Consider the following 24,215-nt stretch of genomic DNA (forward strand, 5'->3'; position numbering starts at 1 on the left):
CTATGATGAAAATCGATATACAGGGTATGATCAACAATGATAAATGCAGTCTATATACGCCACCCCCATTTATCCTCAAGGCAGTGATTAATGACAACAAATTTAAGAGTTAGACTGAAGTGTTTGAAGCATTCAAAATGTACAGTATGCAGTACAGCGCGCAGCGTTTGACCTCGGTATTTGAAAATGTCTGGTTACGGCCCTGATTGAGTCATGTAGTAATGTTAATTTGACGTCGTAACACTTGCATATTAGTTTTCAGGATGGGATTGTTACTTTTTTACTTGTTGCTTTTTGCTTATTAATTGGTTTCCTGTTCTTCTGACTTCCTTTTCTGACCAAATAGTCTACTAAAGCCTACCTCAAGTTCAAATCCATGCATACAGTATATGTGGTTTTGATATTGGATCGGAGTAGCATCGGTATCGGCAGATATCCAAATTTAGATATCAGGATTGGATCGGAAGTGAAAAAATGTTTGGTGTTTAAAAAAAAGAGGAAAAAAACAGAGTGTTTGAATTGTTGAGTATGTTATGTGTGATATTTACTGCTGTCTGTGAAAAATACAAATAAAAAAATAAAAACAAAAAAGGAAGTGAAAAAATGTGTATGGTGCATCCCTACCTCCAGGCGGAGGCGGCCCGCACCGCCGAGCTGCAGCACCCCAACGTGGTGTGCCTGCTGGGCATGGTGACCCAGGAGCAGCCCGTCTGCATGCTCTTCGAGTTCCTGCCCCAGGGCGACCTGCACGAGTTCCTGGTCATGCGCTCGCCTCACTCGGACGTGGGCTGCAGTAGCGACGAGGACGGGGGCGGGACGGTGCGCTCCAGCCTGGACCACGGAGACTTCCTGCACCTGGCCACGCAGGTAGATACGTAGATGCATCTTTATTTGTCCATCAATTCTGTGTAGCGCTTTTAGAGTATTGAAGACGCTTTTCAGCATTTTGGGTGCTGTTTCTTAGCTCTTTTCATTTTGTAGTACTGGTAATCATTTGTGGAACATGGTCTGTGGGAACAGAGACAGTGAGATTTCTATTTGTCAAGGTAGAATGATCAGATATACAAAATCACCCATTTCAGAATCGGTTCCTGTGTGGTATTTTTACATATTTATCAGCTGATGGCCTTGAGAACCTATGTTTCCTTAGATAAGCTTTAGCAGTTCTTACATAGTGACTATCTAGGAGTCCTTTAAAGAACCCTGGTTTCCTGGATTCTCTGAGGAACCTTCAAGAAAACCTTCAATAACTAATTTGTCAAATATAGGCTCTTCAGAGAACGTTAAAGTTGCTCTGATAAATGAAGAGATCCCTCCACTGTAGGAAGACTGAATGTCTATCAGGGAACTATTATTTTTTTGCAGTGTACTTGTATATAAATACAGTCCATTTACCACTGGGCATTCTCTTGTCAGGTGGCGGCCGGCATGGAGTACCTGGCGGCCCACTTCTACGTGCACAAGGACCTGGCGGCGCGCAACGTGCTGGTAGGCGAGCAGCTCCACGTCAAGGTGTCAGACCTGGGCCTGTCGCGGGAGATCTACGCCTCCGACTACTACCGCACGCAGTCCAAGGCCCTGCTGCCCATCCGCTGGATGCCTCCGGAGGCCATCGCCTACGGCAAGTTCAGCAGCGACTCGGACGTCTGGTCGTTCGGCGTGCTGCTGTGGGAGATCTTCAGCTTCGGCCTGCAGCCCTACTACGGCTGCAGCAACCAGGAGGTGATGGACATGGTGCGCAAGCGGCAGGTGCTGCCGTGCCCCGAGGACTGCCCGCCGCGCGTCTACTCGCTCATGGCCGAGTGCTGGCACGAGGGCCCGGCGCAGCGCCCGCGCTTCAAGGACCTGCACGCCCGCCTGCGCGCCTGGGAGGGCCTGTCGTCGCACGCCAGCTCTAGCACGCCCTCCGGCGGGGGCAACGCCACCACCCAGACCACCTCGCTCAGCGCCAGCCCCATCAGCAACCTGTCCAGCCCGCGCTACGCCGGCTACATCTACCCGGCGGCACCGCAAGGCTTAGCCCCGGGCCAGATCGCCGGATACATGACGGCTCCGTTAGCCCCAACCCAGCGCTTCATCCCTGTGAACGGCTACCCCATTCCTCCAGGGTACGCGGCCTTCCCGGCGGCGCACTTCGCAGCAGCCGCCCCTGCCCAGGCTATGGGGGTGCAGCGGGTGGTGCAGCACTGCCCCCCGCCCAAGAGCCGCTCCCCCAGCAGTGCCAGTGGCTCCACCAGCACGGGTCACGTGACCAGCGTGCCCTCCACGGGCTCCAACCACGACGCCAGCACGCCGCTGCTGTCCCACTGCGTCACGCTGGCGCCCATGTCCTCCCTGCCACCAGGGGGCAGTCATGTAACCATGTACGGACACATGGCGGGGCAGAAGCAGGTGCCCATGGACCCCTCGCAGGCCGCGCTGCTGGCCGAATCGAACAGACTCATGTACAGCGAGTCCCTCATCACCGCAGACCTGTAAATACACACACACACCCCAAAAAATGCATCCCGCCGTTTTTATTTTTTAATTTCTGTTTTATTTTCTGTTCTTATAAGAGATTATTATTAATAATAATATTTTTAAACCTGTTTTTTTTTGTAAATAGATAAAATAATCCTCAATGAAAGATTTATATTCCTAGACGTTCTTATGGAAATAGAATGCAAAGTAGCAGAAGAAAATTTGGGAAAGATGTGGTCTGGTTGATTTGGCAGAGGTTTTTGGTGGGAGAGAAACCTTGGACTAGTGTGTGGACTTATCTCCCTTTCCCTGCCATTGCTCATGCAACCCCTCCAGCAGACGATATCTCTCTACAGCACACACTCAAACCCACTCACACACACACACTGCCTTCATATTCCTACTTTTTCTTTCTAAAAAAAAAATTCAATCGCAGGATGAGAACATGGACTTACTTTTATTGCAAGCTTGCGTCAGACAGCTATATCTAATTCTCTCCCCTTTCTTATTCCTCTGTTTCTCTGTCTCTGCAACCTGATCTCACATGATTCTGTGGAATGGACACAGACCTTTGGAACACGAAAATCTGTGTCAGTTTCACGAATTTTGCCAAAATCACTGGACTCAAAATGGATTCACGGAAGTGATTTCTATGTATATTCCCACAGCACTATGTTCAGTCTGTCATTAGAAAATTGATAATAAATTCTAATACTAAACAAAGCAATGCTATAGCAATTGTGCCCAGACAAAAGCAATCCCTAACCCTAACCTGTCAGTATGTAATGTTTTTTGACAAAAAAAAATCTTGACAGGCCACAAGACTGTGGGACCATAGAGCCGTGGCAATGTAGAGAAAGCACTTCCATGAGTCCATCACGAAAAATACTTCCATGACCATAGCATGGAATTTTAGCAAAATCTGTGAAACTGACACAGATTTTGTGTCCCAAATGTCTGTGCCCATTCCACGAAGTTCTGTGAGATCATGTTGATCTCTGTCTACCTCTCACCTCTCTCACTACCTCTATCACATTTTTTGTCATCATTCTCCCTTTTCCATCTTTTTAGCTCAGAATCATCCTGTCTTTAAAACCCATTAAGACACAGCGTTATACATTTGCTGTTACCAGAATGGCAATGATCAAGTCGTAGTGCATTACTAAAGGCCCTGTGTTATGTCATAGCATTGTAGTGCTATGGTACTTAACTTTTCAATGTCTATTACAGCATGCCACAGGAGGTACGGCGTGCATACAGCGGGAGCTTGAATCCTTCTTGGATCTGACTGATGGGACTGCAAATCAGTGGAAATTGGGGTCTCTGCACCACACCAGCCTTACAGAGCCAGGTCCCAATGCAGAGAGAGCAAAATAAGAAGTGGAAGGGCTGTATGAATGATTATGGACACGAATTGTTCAATATTACCGCTGTGCCTTCTGCCTTGTATGTCTTTCTCTCTTTCTCCCTCACACACACGCACACGCACACGCACGCATGCACGTGTGCGTACACACACACACACACACACACAGACACACACACACACACGTGGTGGTATCTGTGTTGATAGACAGTACGTATGTGAGAGCTAAAAGTACGCAAACTGATCAGAAACACACCTGCATACGCTCATGCACCCCAGCAGGTGTACTCATTCAGTTAACGGTCCACGGTCATTCAGCATACTAAAGCATCACCCAAACTCCCCAGTCATTCAGCACACTAAAGCATCACCCAAACTCACCAGTCATTCAGCACACTAAAGCATCACCCAAACTCCCCAGTCATTCAGCACACTAAAGCAACACTTAATAGTTTCTCTTAAATATAAACATTTTTCCATATTAATTTCAGCGGCACATCAACTTGGAACGTGAGGCAACTTCTGAATAGTATTTGTGGCCTTCCATGGGCTACCAAGAAGTGTTTCTTCAGCATCTTCATAGGTCTCCAATGCTGCTTCCAGTCTGTAGGTCGGCCGAAGATGAAAACTATGTATTATTGTGTTAAGCGCCTTCATATTTTCAAAGAAGTTTGAAAAGAAAAAGATGAATTCTACATCTTCCCACATATCCTCCAGATGGATCCATTGTACATTGCAGTTTGTTTTGTTTGTTTGTTTGTTTGTTTCATCAATACATATCTGGATTCACATGAGAATCAAATGCAGCCAAGCATTCACTTTGACCAGGAACTCTTACAAAACAGGAATAAAAAGTCACTATTTTGAATGTGTTTGTTGCTATGCAACTGTTAAGTGCAAACTAAGGCACCGCTTGGCATGAGGTACAGACAATCCCGCGGCCCTTCAGGGCACGGCATGCTTTCAACAATATGAAAATGTTGTTTCTGTTTATTGTACTTCTTCTCCAGGAAGTCACATCATAGTTCACGGTTGTTTTCTGCTACACTCAGTCCCGTAAGCTCTTCTGTTACATAACACACATTGCCTTCAACCTTTTTTTATTTTGTTTTTTATAAATACAATTGTACCTACCAAGGTATCTGAAGTTTTGTACAGATATCATCTGTTATATACTTGTAATTGATGTATATCCCAGTTCAGAAAACCACTTTAAATACACAGAGACTGTGAATCCTGGTACTGGAGGGTTTTTTTCTTTGTTCTTTGTGCCTGAGGTGCCTTTTCTGTGTAAAAGGAACGGACCTTTGAAGAACTAGGTGTTTTTGTCTGCCAGTTCTACATGAAAAGGTTTACAACACCTTCTTTTGTGTATTGACCAAGAGGCCTTGTTTGTGTTTTTTTTTCCTTTGGTACTTGTGAGAAGATATTTGCACAAATGTTTTGTATTGCAAAAATCATAATTAAATTTCAGTGTTTGTCATATTTTGTTTTTTTGTGACTTTTTGTTTAATTTTGTTGCAAACAAAATCAAACCAAGAAGTATCAAATAAAAATGTATTTGTATATTACTATATTCCAATTACATAGTGCTCAAAATAATACTCAAAGTGCATTCATACACACAAAACCACACATTCACACACCATCTCTGGAAATATTGAAATCTCCACATCGCCTTCCACTTTCTTCTGTGATTACCTTTTGTGACCACCAGATGGCAGTAAGTACCCAATAACAGCAGACTGCAGCCTGTGTTGTGGATAACTCGATCTGGCTTCAATCGGTTACACTGCATTCTTTACTTACCCTTCAAATAACACTCATGGCCTAAAGCGTCAGAGCATTTTGGTCTGTATGACTATGCCTGTAAGCATTCCAAAAATAACCCATCTGCTGTGTGTTCTTTTAGCCTTGGCATATGTGTGCTTTGGGTTCTTTAGAGAGTAAACTCAAGAGTCATCTTGAGGGACGCAAATACCTACCCTGGCTATCATGACTTCAAAGCTCTGCGATTTCGCAAAAGTTAGTGCAGTCACGGTTAGTATGGGTGGGCCCAGGGATAAATAGGGGTTGTCCATGCTAGCACATGAAGAGCACGCAGGAACAATAGATGGAGACAGGCAGCAGGCAAATATGGTTCTAGATCAGATCCATGTGTATGGTCTAATTAACCCTGGATTTGTGTTACAGGAATTAAACATTAAATTAAACATCCCAGACCCGTTTCTACCGTGTCCTTAAAGATATACTACACTAGTATCTCTTGTCTAGCCCCAACTTGCAGAGTTGTGACAATACAACAGCTGTTGTGAGTTGATCATCTCATAGTGAGTAAAAAAAAGAGAATTTAGAGACATTGTATGTAACTTTTCCTTTAAGTTGATGCCTCTTTCCAGGGAAGTCGACAAGGGGTGACAAAGGAGTCAGTTGTCCCGGGCCCAGAGAGAGAGGGGGCCCAGATTTGGCTCCGCACATTGCATATTGGGTGAGGGGGCTCTTTCAGATGACATTGTCCTGGGCCCAGCCAAATTTGTCAGCGGCCCTGCCTCTTTCTGTAAGCTGAGTCTCTCTGACTTCATGTGTATAGCATTTCATGCAGGCCTATGTTTTCGATATATTTCTTCAATTAAAATATTTACTCAAAACTGTTTAACCTATTCAAAGAGGGAGAATGAAGTGTGTTGCCAAATTTGAATGTGTGCGTGCATTTCTTAGCCGTACCTTAAAAGTAAAACATGAGGTGGTCTGTGAGGACGTGTTTTGGGGAGGAAAGGAAATGTAAATGTAAATGTGGTTTTCGTTAGAACCTTTTGATTTGCACTTCAAAGAACCAGCATGAGTTATTTAATTTCTTTGGCCAAAAGACCAAGGTGTTCCTATGGTAGAGAATAAGCGTATTTCTTTATGTTCCTGTTCATAGGGTTGGAACTGTATGCAATTTCTGTGTGTGTGTGTGCGTGCGTGCGCGCATGCGTGCGTGTGGTGGGAGGGGCCTGTCTGCTTCTTGTACGGCTTTTGTGTGTGTGTGTGTGTGTGTGTGTGTGTGTGTGTGTGTGTGTGTGTGTGTGTGTGTGTGTGTGTGTGTGTGTGTGTGTGTGTGTGTGTGTGTGTGTGTGTGTGCATTTGTGCTTGCCAAGAGGAGCAGTGATGGAGCACATATGGAAAGATGCTTAGCTACACACACACACTGGTTATGGCTAGGAGTGCTGGAGCTGGTGCAGAGAGAGAGAGAGACTATGAGAGAGAGACTGTGAGAGGCAGAAGGGCTGGGAGTGTGTGTGTGTGTCTGTCCGTGTGTGTGTGTGTGTGTGTGTGTGTGTGTGTGTGCGTGTGTGTGTGCGTCTGTGTGTGCGTCTGTGTGTGTGTGTGTGTGTGTGTGTGTGTGTGTGTGTGTGTGTGTGTGTGTGTGTGTGTGTGTGTGCGTCAGTCCTTGTGTGTGTGTGTGTGTGTGTGTGTGTGCGTGCGTCAGTCCGTGTGTGTGTCTGTGTGCATCTGTGTGTGTGCGTGTGTAAGTAGGGAATGGTTTTGATCAGTTCTGCTCTCGTATTCCCATTTTTCTCTGTATTATTCCCAGATTGCTCATGCTGCAGCTTGAGAAATTCAAGGCTATTGGGCATTCAGATTTCAATTGTTAGCAAGATGATATTTATTTGTGTGTGTGTGTGTGTGTGTGTGTGTGTGTGTGTGTGTGTGTGTGTGTGTGTGTGTGTGTGTGTGTGTGTGTGTGTGTGTGTGTGTGTGTGTGTGTGTGTGTGTGTGTGTGTGTGTGTGTGTGTGTGTGTGTGTGTGTGTGTGTGTGTGTGTGTGTGTGTGTGTGTGTGTGTGTGTGTGTGTGTGTGTGTGTGTCCTTTACCATGCCAACATAACATGTGGTACTCAAATACAGTGAAAATGGCATACTCTGTGGCTGTTGCTAAGGTTTCAGGCACAGTGAGGTAACTCACAATAACACACATTATTTTTGTATAAAGAGTTATAGGCCTACTTCATTAAGGAATGAAACTGACATGCTTGCAGGTTTTACATCTCACAAGATTGTATGTTACACAAATGTGTCAGAGTAACAGAGTTAGAGAATACAACTGTTAGCTATCCAGTAGCTATTTCATCAACTACATCAGCTGATGAAGTCTAAGCCAGGGCTGTAGCAATACAGTCTGTAGGGAAGACTGTTTTTTGTTTTTTGGTCTTGGATTTGTTTGGTCTGGTGTGAATACACAGTATGTGGTGCAGATATCAGGTATCCATATTAATAGCCTGTTTCAGGCTACGTATTTGCCTGTTCTCTTGCACTCTTTATTTCCTTCTCATAACACACATGCACACGCGCGCACACACACACACACACACACACACACACACACACACACACAAAACACACACACACACACACACACACACACACACACACACACACACACACACACACACACACACACACACACACACACACACACACACACACACACACACACACACACACACACACCAATCATGAGTGAGGCTTGAGCTAACCAGGTAAAATGCCCAAATTCTGCGGGGCCCTCTGCTTTTCATATAGCCAGCTCCACTGCTGCTGATGATGTTGGAAGGAGACGGGGAAAAAATGAAGCCCTCCCTTCGCCTGCTACAGTAAGCTCCTGCCTTTATCATCTGCTTTAAAGGAGGGGGAGGGGGGTGGGGGTGGGGGGTAGCACAGGAAGAGCGGAGGGGGAAAAGAGAGGTGGATCAGGTAAGAGATTTACGATAGGGAGTGATTTACAGTACAGAGAGAGTGAAGGAGAGATGAGAAAAGGAAAGGAATGAAAGAGGAGTGATACAGAGTAAGTCTCAGAAAACACAGAATGGAAGGAATTTCAGAGGAGTGATTGATGATTTCAGAAATCAGACAGAGCCGAAAGAGAGAGATAAAGCAAGTGATCTATCTGGGAGAGTGAACATTTGAAAAAATCGGCAAAGACCATTCGTCGTGGAGAAGGAGAGATGGATCAGAGAGAGGGATGAAAGAGACATGGATGAAGTGCAGAAAAAGCGATGGATGATTGATATTAATTTAATACAAAGAGAGGGATCAAGTCAGGAATCTGGGCCAATGGCAGATTGATTATCTCAGGATATCTAAGAAAGAGAGAGAGAGAGAGAGAGAGAGAGAGAGAGAGAGAGAGAGAAAGATATAGTAAGAGTGAGGGATGGATGGGTGAGAGAGCAAGGGCAAGAATCTGAGGGAATGAAAGATGTATTATCTACGGATCTATGAAAGAGAGCAAGCTAGAGAGATGGATAAAGTAAAGAATCTGAGTGGGGCAGAACACCAAATCCTGCCTTTATGAAAGCGTCCATGCCGGGCCATTTGCATAAAAGAAGGTCAAGGCCAAGGTCAAAAGAAAGCAGATGCTGACCAGTGTCTGAGATGCTAACAATTGGCATTCATGTTACCAAACCACTGTGCGTCCTATTATATTCTCTCTCTCTCTCTCTCTCTCTCTCTCTCTCTCTCTCTCTCTCTCTCTCTCTCTCTCTCTCTCTCTCTCTCTCTCTCTCTCTCTCTCTCTCCCTGCTTTACCGCTTTGGGGGATTTAGTTACAATATGGTGTGTGCGTGAGTGCGTGCATGCTGCATGCACATGTGTGTGTGTGCGCGAGCATGCATGTACATGTGTGTGATTTTATGTGGGACTAATGTATTATCGTCATAAGTGCATGTACATGATGATTGCATGTACAAATGATTGTATGTTTTCCTGCTCTTGTTTTCCCTAGTTTTTGGAAGCCGTTTAGGGTGTGTGCACTGAGCTGTCATGTTGCGGAGGGAGCCGCACCCCAGATGTGTTTTGGCAGGTAGGCTACACTAACACTGGTGTCCAGGGACTAGTACTCTGGCATACAGGGCATTTTCCTGGTGGGATTACAGTCCTTGGGGCCCGATGCTATTGTTTTTTGTTGGTTCAGGTTTTTTTCTTGTGCTGTGTCCAGACAAAGGGTGCCCTATGCTGCCTGGTAGCGGAAGTGGCTGAAGAAGTTGGTCATGAATTCGCTTTATTCGCTCTGGATGCGACATTGACATGTTTGATTTAGCTAATCACACAACGGCTTTGGCTTACAGTAGCCTAACAGCCTGGGACATTTGGAGATATGAACATTCCAAATGGTTTTCACCCAACTGCGTCAACGCTAATTTCCATAATATCAGCTTGACTTTAATCGTCGAAATTCGCTCTGGTCCCTCAATTCGCTTCATCCCTGACGAATTTGCTCTGGTTGCCCCGTTCGCTTACCCCCCATAGAGAAATAATGACTTCCGTCGCTCTGTTAGCGTAGGTCGCTCTTGGTGTGAACATAGCATTAGAGACCATCCCTCAATTTAGATGGGATGGGCCATTAGTCTATCTTTATAGACAGTGGACTGAGCTAATCATAATATTGAGGGAAAGCAGGGGGGCGTGGCCGAAAATGCCCGTTTCTCGATCCCAGTCCAGCCCTGCTGGTGTCTCCCTCCTCTCAGACAGACGCCATAAGATGAGAGGAGAGGACAGGAGGGGGTTTCCCAGTAGTCGCTCTTGTTGATGAGCTGGCTTTATTTGTTTTCATCACTGTCCCTCGAGGCTCTCTCACTCTCTCTCTCTGTCTTTCTCTCCTGGTCCCTCTCTCACTCTCTCTCTCTCTCTCTCTCTGTCTTTCTCTCCTGGTCCCTCCCTCACTCTCTCTCTCTCTTTTGGTCTTATTCTCTTCCTTTCCCTCACTTACGATAGCTTGCTATACAGGCACTTGTCTTTGTATGGTGCATGTGTGTGTGACTGCATGCGTGCGTGCGTGCATGTGTTTATGCGTGTCCATACGCTGCATGTGGCATGATGCACCATAAACAACCCAGAACTTGCCAACTGCAGTGAAGCCTTTAAGCTCTGCCATAAAACATTTCATGTAAATTCTAAATTCCAGTTGTCAAACATAGTAGTAAAGTATGGTAGACAGAAAAGGTAACCAACCTGCCAACCGGCCAAATGCTGGTAAAACTTGACTGTCATTACTTTCAGTTTCACTAGCCAATTTGGCTGGCAGCTTATTCCTTTGTATGATATCATAGTAGCCTATATTCTGTTGTTTTCCCCTTGTGTATCAATTGCTTGCACAGTATTTCAGTCCAAGAAAAAGCTCAGTAACTCAGTTTCTACTGTATTTGCTTGATATACTTCCATGTAGAAAGCGATGCACTCATCTTGCTTTAGCACTTCATCTTTTGAGATTAAACGTATACTATCTTGGTAAAGGAAGAAGAAAAAAAACAATACAAAATCTGTGGCTAGTGGAATACCTGAATGGCTAGTGACTTGGGAAAACCACTAGCCACAGTGGCCGGTGGGTGAAAAAGTTAATGTCAAGCCCTGGTGTGTGTGTGTGTGTGTGTGTGTGTGTGTGTGTGTGTGTGTGTGTGTGTGTGTGTGTGTGTGTGTGTGTGTGTGTGTGTGTGTGTGTGTGTGTGTGTGTGTGTGTGTGTGTGTGTGTGTGTGTGTGTGTGTGTGTGTGTGTGTGTGTGTGTGTGTGTGTGTGTGTGTGTGTGTGTGCTTCCGTGCTTCCGTGCTTCCGTGCTTCCGTGCTTCCGTGCTTCCGTGCTTCCGTGCTTGCGTGGGTGTTGCCATACTTGCACCAAAGAGATGAAAGGCCATGGGGGGCAGGGGGCAAGGAAAAGGCCTTACGTTACAGATCAGTTCAACAGAGACCAGAGACTCCTCTTTCTCTCCTTGTCCATCCATCTCTCTCACCTCCTCTGTTTTTCCTTCTTCACTTCCACCACCCTCTATCTTCTTGTGTCTATGTTTCTCTCCTCTGTCTCTCTCTGCCTGTCTGTCTTTCTTTCTCTCTCTCTCTCTCTCTCTCTCTCTCTCTCTCTCTCTCTCTCTCCATATCTCTCTCACTACCCCACTCCTCTTCCCATTTTGTTGGCCGGGACTCAAACAGGCCTGTGTGTGATCGGGGGTGTGTGGATGGGATGGGTGGATGAGACGAGTTATTATTGAAGGGAGGACGACAGCCATTTGACCCCCGGGATAAAGGATGGCATTGTGTGAACACTGAGCCCTAACCTTGGAGGCCTGGTATTTACTGTTAGCCCCCCTCTGACTCAAGTGGCCCATCTCTCCCCCACTTTAGCCCTCCGGGGCCGCAACCACACAGCACTACCGCTCTGCCCTCGTTATGGTAACACTAGACCCTTGGACAGGATGGCCAACTGTATTTAGCATTTGCTATGAATGGAGGTACAAAAGACGAGATTTTCAGCACAAGAAGCAGGCATATTTTATGGAGGAGGACTCAGATGAAAACGCATGTCGAAACGTTAGTCTGATTGCACTGAAAAAATAAACAACAGAAACTGAACATCCGCGTGGCACCAGATTTTTTTTTTTTAAATTATATATTTATTCAGATTTTTTGCAGAAAACAAAACAATACAGAAAGGGAAAAAGCAATATACACACACAGAACAAAACAAAACAAAAAACAACACAAACAGGGCTGGGTGAGTTGTAGTTGTACATCACAGATTTTGATATATTCACACAAAGAAAATAAAAGAGGTGAACGGTACACTCATTCTTGACTGCAGTCATTATCCTCCTGGGTAATGTGGTCTAGGATGGGCTGCCAGATCCTGTAAAATATTTTCAGTCTGTTTGACAAGTCATATCTGAGTCTCTCCAGATGTAGTACACCTGTCAGTTCTGACAGCCAATCCTTGAATGTTGGAGCAGCTTCTGATTTCCACAGTCTCAATATCAATCTTTTAGCAATAACCATGCCATACATGAGCGTGTTTTCAACAGAAAGGCTTTGGTCCAGTAGCAAGAGAGAGTAACCAAAAAGTGCAATACTAGGGTCAGGTTTAAATTCTGTATCATAGACATCAGAGAACCATTTGAAAATTTCACACCAAAAATTATGGAGCTTTGGGCAAGTCCAAAACAAATGAGAAAGAGAGCCTTCAGCAGACTTACATCGATCACATAAGGGAGAGATGGAGGGAAAAATTCTATGCAACTTGGTTTTTGAATAATGAAGCCTATGTATTACCTTAAATTGAATTAACTGATGTCTTGCATTAACAGAACATGCCTGGATCCTGCTGAGGCCCCCATCCCAAGTAATATCATCGATTTGTAGACCCAGCTCTGCCTCCCAGGACGCCTTGATAAACTGTGTGTCAACATTAAACTCTTCCAAAAATATTTTGACAAAAACTGAGACCAAGTGTTTAGAGTCAGGACGGCCCAGCAAGAGTGTGCAACACCTATGTTCTTCAGGAAGCTGCTCAAAGTTAGATATATTCTGACGGGCATAATTCCTAATTTGTAAATACCTAAAAAAATGTGTTGAAGGAATAGAAAACTTTTCTTGTAATTGGGAGAAACTAGCAAATTGCTTATCAATATATAGCTCTTTCAAAGTGGCGATGCCTTTTTTCTTCCAGTCATCAAAGACCCTGTCAGAAAGAGATGGAAGGAAGGCGTGATTAAGATGAACTGGAGTATATATGATGGTATTGGGCAGTTTGCAGTTCTTCCTGATTTGCTGCCAAATTTTCACACTGTTCAGCACCATTCTGTTGTGCAACTTTGTGTTTGCAGGGAGACCAGGAGCTGAAAAGAGGAGTGCTGGAAGAGAACCATTTGTAACACTACTTTTTTCAATTGCAACCCAAGCAGGGGTTTCTTCTGAGACTTCCACTGAATAACCATACTGCCAATAGACCAAGGCTCTCAGATTAGCTGCCCAATAATAATGCAGAAAGCAAGGAAGACCTAGCCCACCCTTCTCTCTGGATTTATGTAAATGAGTTTTTGATATTCTGTGGGATTTAAAATTCCAAATAAAAGGAATAATGATAGAATCTATGGTTTTAAAGAAGGCCTTTGTGAGAAAAACAGGAAGACTTTGAAAGAGATATAAGAACCGCGGCAGAGAGACCATTTTAATGGCATTTACACGACCTATCATGGAGATGGGGAGATTGCGCCACCTACCAATGTCTTCCTTCATCTTATCTAGTTTGGCAAGAAAATTTAATTTAAAGACCAATTTAGGGTCTTTTGGTAAAACAACACCAAGATACTTGAATTTATCCGTGATTTTAAATGGTAAATTATGCAGAAAATTTGCATCCAGGTCCTCATTTAAGGGCATGAATTCACTTTTCTGCCAATTAATTGTATAGCCAGAAATCTCACCAAAGGACTTGATAAGTTCCAATAAAATAGGGACAGACTGCACAGGATGGGACATAAAAATGGCCACATCATCTGCATACAGTGAAAGATGATGATCAACATCCCAAGGCGTATTGGTTTGAGAGCTGGGTGTTGCCTGATACTGATAGCCAGTGGTTCAATTGCTATTGCAAAGAGTAAGGGACTCAGAGGGCAGCCCTGTCTTGTCCCTCTATGTAGTGAGAAAGGAGTGGACCTATCTTGATTAGTCAGGATACAAGAAGAGGGGTGAGCGTACAGTATTTCAACCCATGAGATAAACTTGTTGCCAAATCCAAAAAGCTCTAGCACTTTCCACATGTATTTATATTCAATTTGGTCAAACGCACGTTGGGCATCGAGACATAGTGCAGCTACTTCCTGGCCCTTCTCATATTTGTGATACAGTATGTTCATTAGCCTTCTAACATTAAAAAAAGAAAATCTGCCTGGGATAAATCCAGTCTGATCCGCATGAATGATAGTGGTGATGTAATTATTTAACCTATTTGCTAAGATTTTAGTAAAAATCTTCACATCTGTGTTTAGCAATGCAATGGGACGAAATGAAGTGAGATCCATCTCATCCCTCCCTTCTTTTAATAGCAATGAGATATTGGCCTCATATAGAGAATTTGGGAATTTCTGAGCTTCAAATGAATGATTTAACATTCTTAGCAAGAGGGGGGCAAACTGACCTGGATATTTCTTATACAACTCTATACCATACCCATCTGGACCTGCGCTCTTACCATTGGGAAATGACTTAATAGCAATTAAAACCTCCTGAATGGTAATGTCAGCATCTATTGCATCTCTGTCTTCATTGCTCAATTTAGGAATGTCTAAACGTGCCATCCAGTCAGCGATGTTCCCCTTGGCTTTCGATTTGTAAAGTTCTCTGTAATATTCCTTAAAGGACTCATTTATGCACTTAGGGTCGGTTATTATCTCCCCAGTTTTTGATCTGATTTGATATATAGCCCTGTCGGCCTGCAAACTCCTCAGTTGTCTGGCAAGAAGTCTTTGGGGCTTGTCTCCTAATTCAAAATATTTTTGTTTCAGTTTCAGCAACTGGCCCTTAACTTGATCAGATAAAATGTTATTATATTCAAATTTAAGTTTAAGAATCTTTTGCAGTACAGAAGAATCAGAAGAGTCAGATTTATATGAGACTTCCAGTTTTGTTAAGTCACTTTCAATGTCTTTAAGTCGTTTTTGCTTTTCTCTTTTCCTTGCGGATTCAAAAGAAATTATATGGCCCCTGAGTACGACCTTAAAAGTCTCCCATAAAGTAGAATCTGTTACTTCTGCATTATCATTGGTGTCCATGAATTCTGAAATTTTAGAGAGAATGAACACCTCAAATGAAGGATCAGATAGAAGAGAAGGGTGAAAGCGCCAACTGCTGTGCTGTTGTTTATGATTGAGATTAAGAACCAGTGAAACAGGAGCGTGGTCAGAAATGAGAATATTATGATATTTGGAGGAAAGCACATTCCCTATGAGGTTAGAGTCTAATAAAAAGTAATCAATTCTTGAGAATGATGCATGCCTCTGAGAGAAAAAAGAGTAGTCCCTGCCAGTGGGGTGTTGCAGCCTCCATATATCCACTAAGTTAGTGGAGTTAGCTAGACTCTGTAAAACCTTAGATGCAGCTGAGGAGGGCTGACTTGTCTGGGCCGACCTGTCCAAAAAATAATCGGGCACAGTGTTGAAGTCCCCGCCTACCAGAAGATGTGTATCAGCAACACTGGGAATCAAATTAAATAATTTAGAGAAAAAATCAGGGTCATCAAAATTTGGCCCATATATATTCAAAAGTGTAACATGAAACGAGTTTATATGACCAGTAACCAGGATATATCTGCCATTTGGGTCACACAAAGTGGAAATATGTCTGAATGGTATTGTTTTACGAATTAAAATGGCTACTCCCCTGGAATTACTAGAAAAAGTAGACTGAAATATCTGGTTAACCCAGCTGCACCTCAGCAACTTTGCTCCAGCGGGCCTAATGTGTGTTTCCTGCAGGAACACAATATCTGCAGCTATTGATTTTAAATGTGAAAAAACTTTGGCACGTTTAAGGACATGACCCAAACCGCGGACATTCCAGCTGACAAATGTAATGCCGCCACCTCGCGGGGAAGTATTAGAGTGCATCAAAAATAAAATACAATTGTACACATGGCTCACCCAGCAAAACAAAAAGAATACAATACACAAAACATTTAAAACGCAACAAAATACCCCTCCACCCCCCTTCCCACTTTCCCAAACAAAGTGAGAATCTAATCCCTCCAAGCATATAGAGAGGCAGCCGGACCAGAAAGTTCTAAACTAAAGGTTCTGCGCTAAGTTCCTCTCCAACTAACAACAAAATCAAACATTTCGGTCATAAAAAATGTCCAAACCCAAACAGTCGCTTAGGATCACATACCAAGCATTGATTAACTCCACTGGACGTTATGCAGACAGAGTGTTTGCGAGTGCCCTTGCTTCCTGAAGAGTCGCGCACACCGTTTCCTTCCCATCCACCGTCACCCGAAGCAGAGCTGGGTAGCGAAAACCAACCCTCGCGCCAGCATCCATGAGCTTCTCTTTAACGTCATCAAATGTTTGCCTTTTCTTTATCACCTCCGCTGGCAAGTCGTTGAAGATGTGAATCGCGTTGTCATCGTAGCTGAGTGGGAACTGTTGACGCGCCAGCTGCATAATCTTTTCTTTTGTTCGAAAGTGGTGAATCCGGGCAATCATCACTCGGGGTCGAGCGGCCTCTCTCTTACTCTCATCAGCGGGCAGGCTCCCGATGCGGTGGGCACGGTCCACTACGATTGGTTTAGGGAAATTGCTCGCCCCTAGCAGGTTAGGCAAAAACTCTGTCAAAAAATCACACGGTTGGCCTTTCTCCACCTTCTCGGGCAGACCAACTATTCTAATGTTCTGGCGTCTTGAGCGCGCTTCCAGATCTACACTCTTAAAAAAGATTGGTTAAAATAAACAAAAAATTAGTAGTTTTTAACCGATCTGTTCGATTAATATGTGTCCGAGAGAAATATTAGTCAAAATAACCGATTAGACTTTAGTTAAAATTTCAACCAATCTAGATCGGTTAAAAAACTAACCAATTCCATATCGGTTGTTTTGACCAATAGATTGGTTATGTTTAACCAATCTTTATAAGTCAAAAATGTACCAATCCCCCAATGGTTGTTTTGACCAATTTGTTCGATTAATATGTGTCCGACACAGATATTGGTTAAAATTTTAACCGATTTGCTTGGTTAGATGGACACTGCAATTACTTCACTTCAAATTAACAGTTTCAAAGCTATATCAATCATAACCAATAACCAAGATTTGAGTTTGTTTTCACAAAGTTTATTAACAATTTAATTTCAAAAGGCTTTAAAGCACTGATCTGAAAGGATGGGAATACAGTAACTTACAGCAATCTGTTCCTTCCCAACACTGATGATGGTAAAGTTGTGTGGACACAACAAAAAGACAGGCTGGTATTAAGGGACATTTTAAAAAAAAGAAAAATCAAAAGCAGAGGTAACATTTTATGCTTGGTGAGCCGTTTTCAACGAAAATTCAAATCACAAATGCATGCATATCCTGTGACTATTACTTACTTACAAAACGTTAAGGTTGTGCTTGACAACCGGAGAAAACCTCAGAGTCAACATGATCTTACTTTAAGTTATATTCAAAGAACAGTACATTTTTGCAAAACAACGAGGCAAGTATCACTTAGAATGGCATACAATGCTGTTTCTCCAGTACCAGGTAAATTACCTGAAATTGCATAGGATGTAGTCTGCATGTCAGTGGAATCAGAAGTAATTAAAATGCACATGGTGTGGAGTGGTGGTGACTGCGTAGATGTTTAAAAAAATGTCCAGTGACTATAGAGCAACTTGAAGTGAGAAATGTTCCAGTACCTTGGCCCACGTGTTGGTTGAGATGGTTATATCGTACACATATTCAAAAGAGGCAAAAACAGAGTTAAACTGTGGTGGATATGCCAAGTTACACACCCAGTAGAGCATGAAAAGCTTGTCACTGCGCAAGTCAGGCAATCAGCAACAGGAATGGTTACGTTGTCATCCATGGCAGTGATGACAATGCCGTGTCAAACTCTCGCCTCCTAGTAGTGGGGTCCTTCTCAGTGTCAGTGCCGAGGGATGCAAAGTTGGTTCCAGTCTGAAAGAATTTTTAAGATTTGAGAGAGAGAGAGAAAGAGAGAGAGAGAGAGAGAGATACATCAATGGTGCTTAGCCCCATAATGCACGCCATACCATCTGAAACATGCTGTAATAGTCATTGAAAGGTTAATTGCCAGTACTACTCTACTATGACATAACATAGGGCCTTTAGTAATGCACTGCGACTCAGTAATTGCCATTCTGGTAACCACAAAATGTATAACGCCCTGTTTTAACAGGTTATATAGAAAGCTTTACTCTACTGAGTGAACGGTATAAATCATGCAGTATCTGGAAGCTTAATTAACACCAAGTATAGCCAAAATCAACAATGCACACAACTATATCGTGACTTGTTCTTTCTAAATAAAGGTTAAAAAAATGTCTGGCAGACGTACCAAACTTGGCATCTCCAGAAAGCGTGGAAATTTCTCAAAGATGTCACGCATGGAGGGGGAGTCCTCAGCGATCCTGAAAAATACAACAAATTGAGAAAATGTAACCCAAATACTCCAATCAATGAAACGGTGGGCTCAGTGTCATAGGCCTAACAGCAGAAGGCACCAAGGGTGCGTTTGTAAACGGCCGCTCTGAGTACACAACAATTGGTAATGTCATGTATGAGCAGTGGTGGACAAAGTAAAAGTTAAAGTTTTTTTTAACTTGTTTTTTTGTTTCTTTCCAACACAGGTAACTTATCTGAGTAAAAAGTAGACCAATGTACTTGTCTTACGATGAGCTGATTCTGCACAGGTTGGATTGAGTTTGTGGTGGGTTCTTGTTAGGTTTTTATTGTTTTTCAGTAATAACACAGTCTATCTCAATAGGTAGGTATACTGGAGCAAACGGTGTAACAGCTATGTAATATCATGTGCTACTGTTGTAATTACACCACAAAAGTACTTTTACTTTGTCCACCACTGTGTACGAGTGTGTTATTCAGACTGTTAGATAGTAGACATTTGAAACACACATTTGGTGCAGATTTATTAAAATTTGCTTACCGGTACATTTAGAAACTGTTTTTTTTTTCCAGTATTTTTAGACATGGTGCTACAAAGGGGATCAATGTACTGTAACCAGGCAGCTGCCATCCTTAACCCTGTAGTGCAGCGTTATGGCTCTATGTAATGTCATAGCAATGTTGTTTTATGTGTTTAAGCATTTTCAGCAAGTGAATAGGGTCGCTGGCGACCTATCCTCTCAAAATAACACAAAAGATGAACAGGATGCATCTCTGATTAACAGTGTGTCGTTCAAACTGTTAAGACATTTGAAACACACATACATGTGGTGTACATTTGTGAATGGTTGCTAACCTTTAGAAATTCTGTCAATGTTCAGAAGCATTTGCAGACATGGTCCAGGGGGCTCAAGTACGACCAGAGAGCAACCATGATCCAGCAATAAGGATATCTTCTCACCTGCACACAACATTAACACACAACACACAACATTAATTTGCATCTCATATTGACAGCATGAAATACATAGCATGTTTAGCACTTTGACTTTTATAAAATACATGGATTGGTTTTGTGTGAATTCATGAACTTAAACTCACCTCTTGCAACAGTGTTTATTTTCTCTGAGGTACACCACACCAGAGGAATCACTCAGTGTAATCAGACAGCTTCCATGTAGGATCCTTCAGTAATATTCTCAGTCATCTGCAAAGCATGACAGCACAAAACATGAACATGATTATGCATTTATAGGCCTTATTATTACAAGAAAATAATGAAAAATGATAACACCGTCACCACCACGACACAATATGATGATGAATAGGCCTAGAGTATGAAACATCTAAAAGATACATGTCTGTATACATGTAAAATGTTTTTTTTGTTTGTTTGTTTTATATCATTGATCATTTTCCCAGACGGATTGACAACAGATGGCTCAAAGAATTCAGTGTGCTAAACTGGAGGGCAAAAAGAGCAGATTATCTATCTTTCTGGATATTTTACTCATCACTTGAAATTAAATCTAAATCTAAATCTAATCTAAGATGTCACGCATAGAGGAGGAGTCCTCAACGATCCTGGAAAATACAACAAATTGACAAAATGTAACCCAAATACTCCAATCAATGAAACGGTGGGCTCAGTGTCATTGGCCTAACAGCAGAAGGCACTAAGGGTGCGTTTGTAAACTGTCGCTCCGAGCAAATAACATATTGGTCATGTCATGTATGAGTGTGTTATTCAGACTATTAGATAGTAGACATTTGAACAGAGTTATTAAAAAAATGCTTACATTTACAAACTGATTTTCTCAGCATTTTTAGACATGGTGCTACAAAGGGGATCAATGTACTGTAACCAGGCAGCTGCCATTATTCCTTAACTATCCTCTCAAAATAACACACGGCATGAACAGGACGCATCTCTGATTAACAGTGTGTGCTTCAAACTGTTAAGACATTTGAAACACACATACATGTGGTGTAAATTTATGAATGGTTGCTAACCTTTAGAAATTCTGTCAATGTTCAGAAGCATTTGCAGATATGGTCCACTACGACCAGAGCTACCATCCAGCAATAAGGATATCTTGGCCATCTTCTCAGCTGCAATAATAACACACAACATTAGTATGCATCTCATATTGACAGCATGAAATACAGAGCAAGTTAGAACTTTGACTTTTTAAAAATACATGGATAGGTTTTGTGTGACTTTATAAACTTAAACTCACCTCTTGCAACAGTGTTTATTTCTCTGAGGTACACCACACCAGAGGAATCACTCCGTGTAATCAGCCAGCTTCCATGTAGGATCCTTCAGCAATATTCTGTCATCTGCAAAGCAAGACAGCACAAAACATGAACATGATTATGTATCAATATGCCTAATTATTACACAAAAATAAAGTTTGAAAAATGATAACACCACCATGACACAATAGGCTGAATAGGCCTACAATATGAAACATCTATAAGATGCATTTCTTAAATTGTTTTCATTGATCATTTTCCCACACTGATTGACACCAGATGGCTCAAAGAATTCAGTGTGCTAAGCTAGAGGGCAAAAAGAACAGATTATATATCTTTCTGGATATTTTACTCATCACTTGAAATGAAATCTGATGCATAGCCCACTTGTTAAGACCTCTAAAATCACTAGGCCTACTAGTAGATCCAAAAAGGATGGGCAAAGAAATCTAAATATTTATTGCAGTAACCATACAAATTAAACATCTTTGATTAAGCCAAAAAAAGCACCCTACACATCTGGGTGTTTCTGGGCTCATTATTTCAGGAGAAATCTGTCAAATAGGTAATGCCTATTTATTGAAAAGAACACGATCTGATGGCTGACAGTGGTTTCTCCACAGAGAGAACAGCCCACAGAGTTGGCAGTAACAGAATGGGACAAAACAGCACACTGTGTGCACAATAACAAGTTCAGAATCAGTTTACTTACTCACTTCCTTTACACAACGAACAGGGAAAGGCACATGTGTTAAAACATACTTCAGAGCAAGTGTATAGTCAAAATGAGTTCGTTTCTAACAATAAAAATCAGGCATAAGTTGTGGCTACTTCAAGCTTCTGAGTCAGCTAAAAGATAAGCTGATGTTGCTAACGAACTTCTAGCTAGCTCTTCTCTCTGGTATTTGTGTTTTACTTTGGCTCAAGTACATTAACTGGATATCTTCAGAGCACAATTATACTCAAAGGGAGTTCGTTTCTAACAAAAAAAGACTTTAGCTAGCTAATGTTGCTAGCGGACAAGAGATTCATTATTCAGTTTGGCTAGCTCTAATGTTGCTAGCGGACATTTAGCTAGCTCTTAACTTTGGCGCCAACAGTCTTACAACACTAACTTGGCATGTTGTAACTTCAGAACAAAATTATATCCAAAATGTGTTCGTTTCTAACAAGAAACCAATATTCAGTTATGAATACATCGGGCTATTTCAAACATCCCTCAACAAAGGCAACATGATTTAACCGTTAGACTATAGCTAATTGTTGCTAGCTCTTTCATGTGAAGAGGCCGGCGCAAACAATCTCTGGCCGGCGGGGAAGCACTCCCTTCGGCCCTCCTCCAGAAACCACTGATAGCTATGTTGCTAGCGGACATTTAGCTAGGTCTTGACTCTGACATGGGTGTTTTGGCACCACTGGACAAGTTTTATAGCTCTTTCGGAGCAAATCTATATTGTACATTTCGTAGAGTTTGTTTCTAACAAAACACAAACTTTCCAACAAAGTTGTGAAAACAACCTAGGGCTAAGTTAGCATACCGGTAGTTATAATAGTGGCCTGTTAGCGGAGGTATGGTCTGAAGACAAATTCATTGCAAATTACCATCCTGAACAAGAAACAGTTTCGTTATTCACTGTATATTTGGCATTGTCTTGAAATTATTAACGAAACATTGAAAATAAACGAACTTACCTCACAAAGTGTTTGAATTCCACCAATATCTCAAACGGCTTTCCTGCAGCACCAAGATGGCGGCTTTGTCAGAAAATTGAGAAGCAGAGTTACGTACTTGACGTTGAGCGTCAGACCTGCGTCAGTTACCAATCTCTTAGTTAACATTTGCTTAACCAATGATATTAGTCATTTTTCAACCAATCTGTTATTAAAGTTAACCAATATCTTTGTTAAATCAACCAATTTGTTCTTAACCAATGATATTAGTTGTTAGATAACCAATTTGTTTGTTTAATAGTTACCAATGTCACAGTTAATTTGACCAATATTGCCTCAACCAACGAGATTAGTCACTTTTTTAACCAATCTCTTTTAAGGGTGTACGACTTTAATGCGGAGTTTCTCATTCTCTGCTTTCAGTTCAGTGCATGTCTGCTCGAGGCGAGTGAGCCGGGCGTCCAGGCTGGAAGTAGCATCTTCCACTTCTGTCACACGATTCCCAAGGCTCTGCAGGGACATCTCTAAAACGTCAAAGCGATCAGTCATTTTTTTGCTCATATTTGCAATGGCCACGAGGATATTTGATGGGTCTGAAGAATCAGCCGAGTCTAGAGATGCCTCGTGCTCAGCTAGCTCCAAGCTAGCTCCTGCGAGCTCAGAGCCCTTTCCTGGCTGTCCTCCACGTTCTGGCCTTGTTGTCGCGTTGGGTTTATGTGTTTTCCCCATCCTCAATTCTTGAATTAGTGGTAGCAATCAAAAAATATCGAGAAAACGGACAGTTTTTTTAGTATAGACCAAATTATTTCAGATGTTGGAGAGGAGCTCCTAAGAAACACGTCTATTCCATTCGGTGCTCACTAGCGCCCCCCGTGGCACCAGATTTTTCTTCCTTTTTATTTACGATTTCGTCCTGCTCTTTTTGTTTCAGATTGTTACTTCAGAAGCACAGAGTTCGTATTTCCTTTCTTCCTCAGGCATATTTTATTTTCTGATAGTATTGTATTTTATTGGTCTGTGTTTATTTTTTTGTGATTGTATCTTTGCCTCTTTTGTTCACTTTCAAAAGCCATCTGAATATACGTTTGTGTGTTCAGATGTGGTTTTTGGCCAGTTATAAAATTCATCATGCAAATACGACAAAAAGCACAAAAAGCAAATATCTGTTGTGAGCCTGTGTCTACTTTCTGTTTATTTCTTTAAATAATCTTAATCAAACCCCAACAGAGCTTGTATGTAGGTAGGTAGGTTTCCAGTTGGGTTTCTGTGGTAGAGAGATTGCATAACTTGGTCATCGGATCCAGCACTGGGGCCTCTTTTGGTCTTTGTGTCTTTCTTCAGACAACAGGTCCACACAGGAACTCTAGAGTACAATGTGACATTGAAACGACCGACAACATTTACCCAGACGTGGCAAACATTTAGGCTGCTGTGTTAGGGTCACCTCCGGGGTTCAAAGTTCAAATGACATACATGTGACCAGGCATGGTGGTCCTTTCAGAAGACAAGAGTGGCTTCTACGTTCTCCACGTATCGTGT

The 24,215-nt window shown here is 42.5% G+C and overlaps 2 protein-coding genes and 1 long non-coding RNA gene across 5 annotated transcripts in view; 2 read left to right on the top strand and 1 right to left on the bottom strand.

Annotated features, from left to right (window-relative positions):
- Positions 1-5,311, top strand: part of ror1 (receptor tyrosine kinase-like orphan receptor 1) — a 222,386-nt gene extending 217,075 nt beyond the window's left edge. Inside the window, exons 10-12 of the mRNA XM_063201804.1 lie at positions 631-867; positions 1,417-2,474; positions 3,691-5,311. Of these exons, the coding sequence (XP_063057874.1) occupies positions 631-867; positions 1,417-2,474; positions 3,691-3,748 (1,353 nt within the window). The 3' untranslated portion in view covers positions 3,749-5,311. The remainder of the gene's footprint in view (positions 1-630; positions 868-1,416; positions 2,475-3,690) is intronic.
- Positions 1-24,215, top strand: part of alg6 (ALG6 alpha-1,3-glucosyltransferase) — a 406,699-nt gene that overhangs the window by 295,530 nt on the left and 86,954 nt on the right. The gene's annotated exons all lie outside the window — the stretch shown is intronic.
- LOC134450433 (uncharacterized) lies at positions 18,239-23,050 on the bottom strand. Of its 3 annotated transcripts, none has more exons than XR_010035090.1 (5): positions 22,698-23,050; positions 20,987-21,089; positions 20,760-20,858; positions 18,682-18,754; positions 18,239-18,281 (listed from the first exon to the last, which is right to left on the bottom strand). It is a non-coding gene; the product is annotated as an uncharacterized LOC134450433 (long non-coding RNA). The 3 variants fall into 3 exon arrangements; XR_010035089.1 differs by lacking the exons at positions 18,239-18,281; positions 18,682-18,754 and adding exons at positions 19,683-19,707; positions 19,848-19,953; XR_010035088.1 differs by lacking the exons at positions 18,239-18,281; positions 18,682-18,754 and adding an exon at positions 19,715-19,953.

The sequence above is a fragment of the Engraulis encrasicolus genome, chromosome 6 (genome assembly GCF_034702125.1).
Source record: "Engraulis encrasicolus isolate BLACKSEA-1 chromosome 6, IST_EnEncr_1.0, whole genome shotgun sequence".
Lineage (NCBI taxonomy): Eukaryota > Metazoa > Chordata > Actinopteri > Clupeiformes > Engraulidae > Engraulis > Engraulis encrasicolus.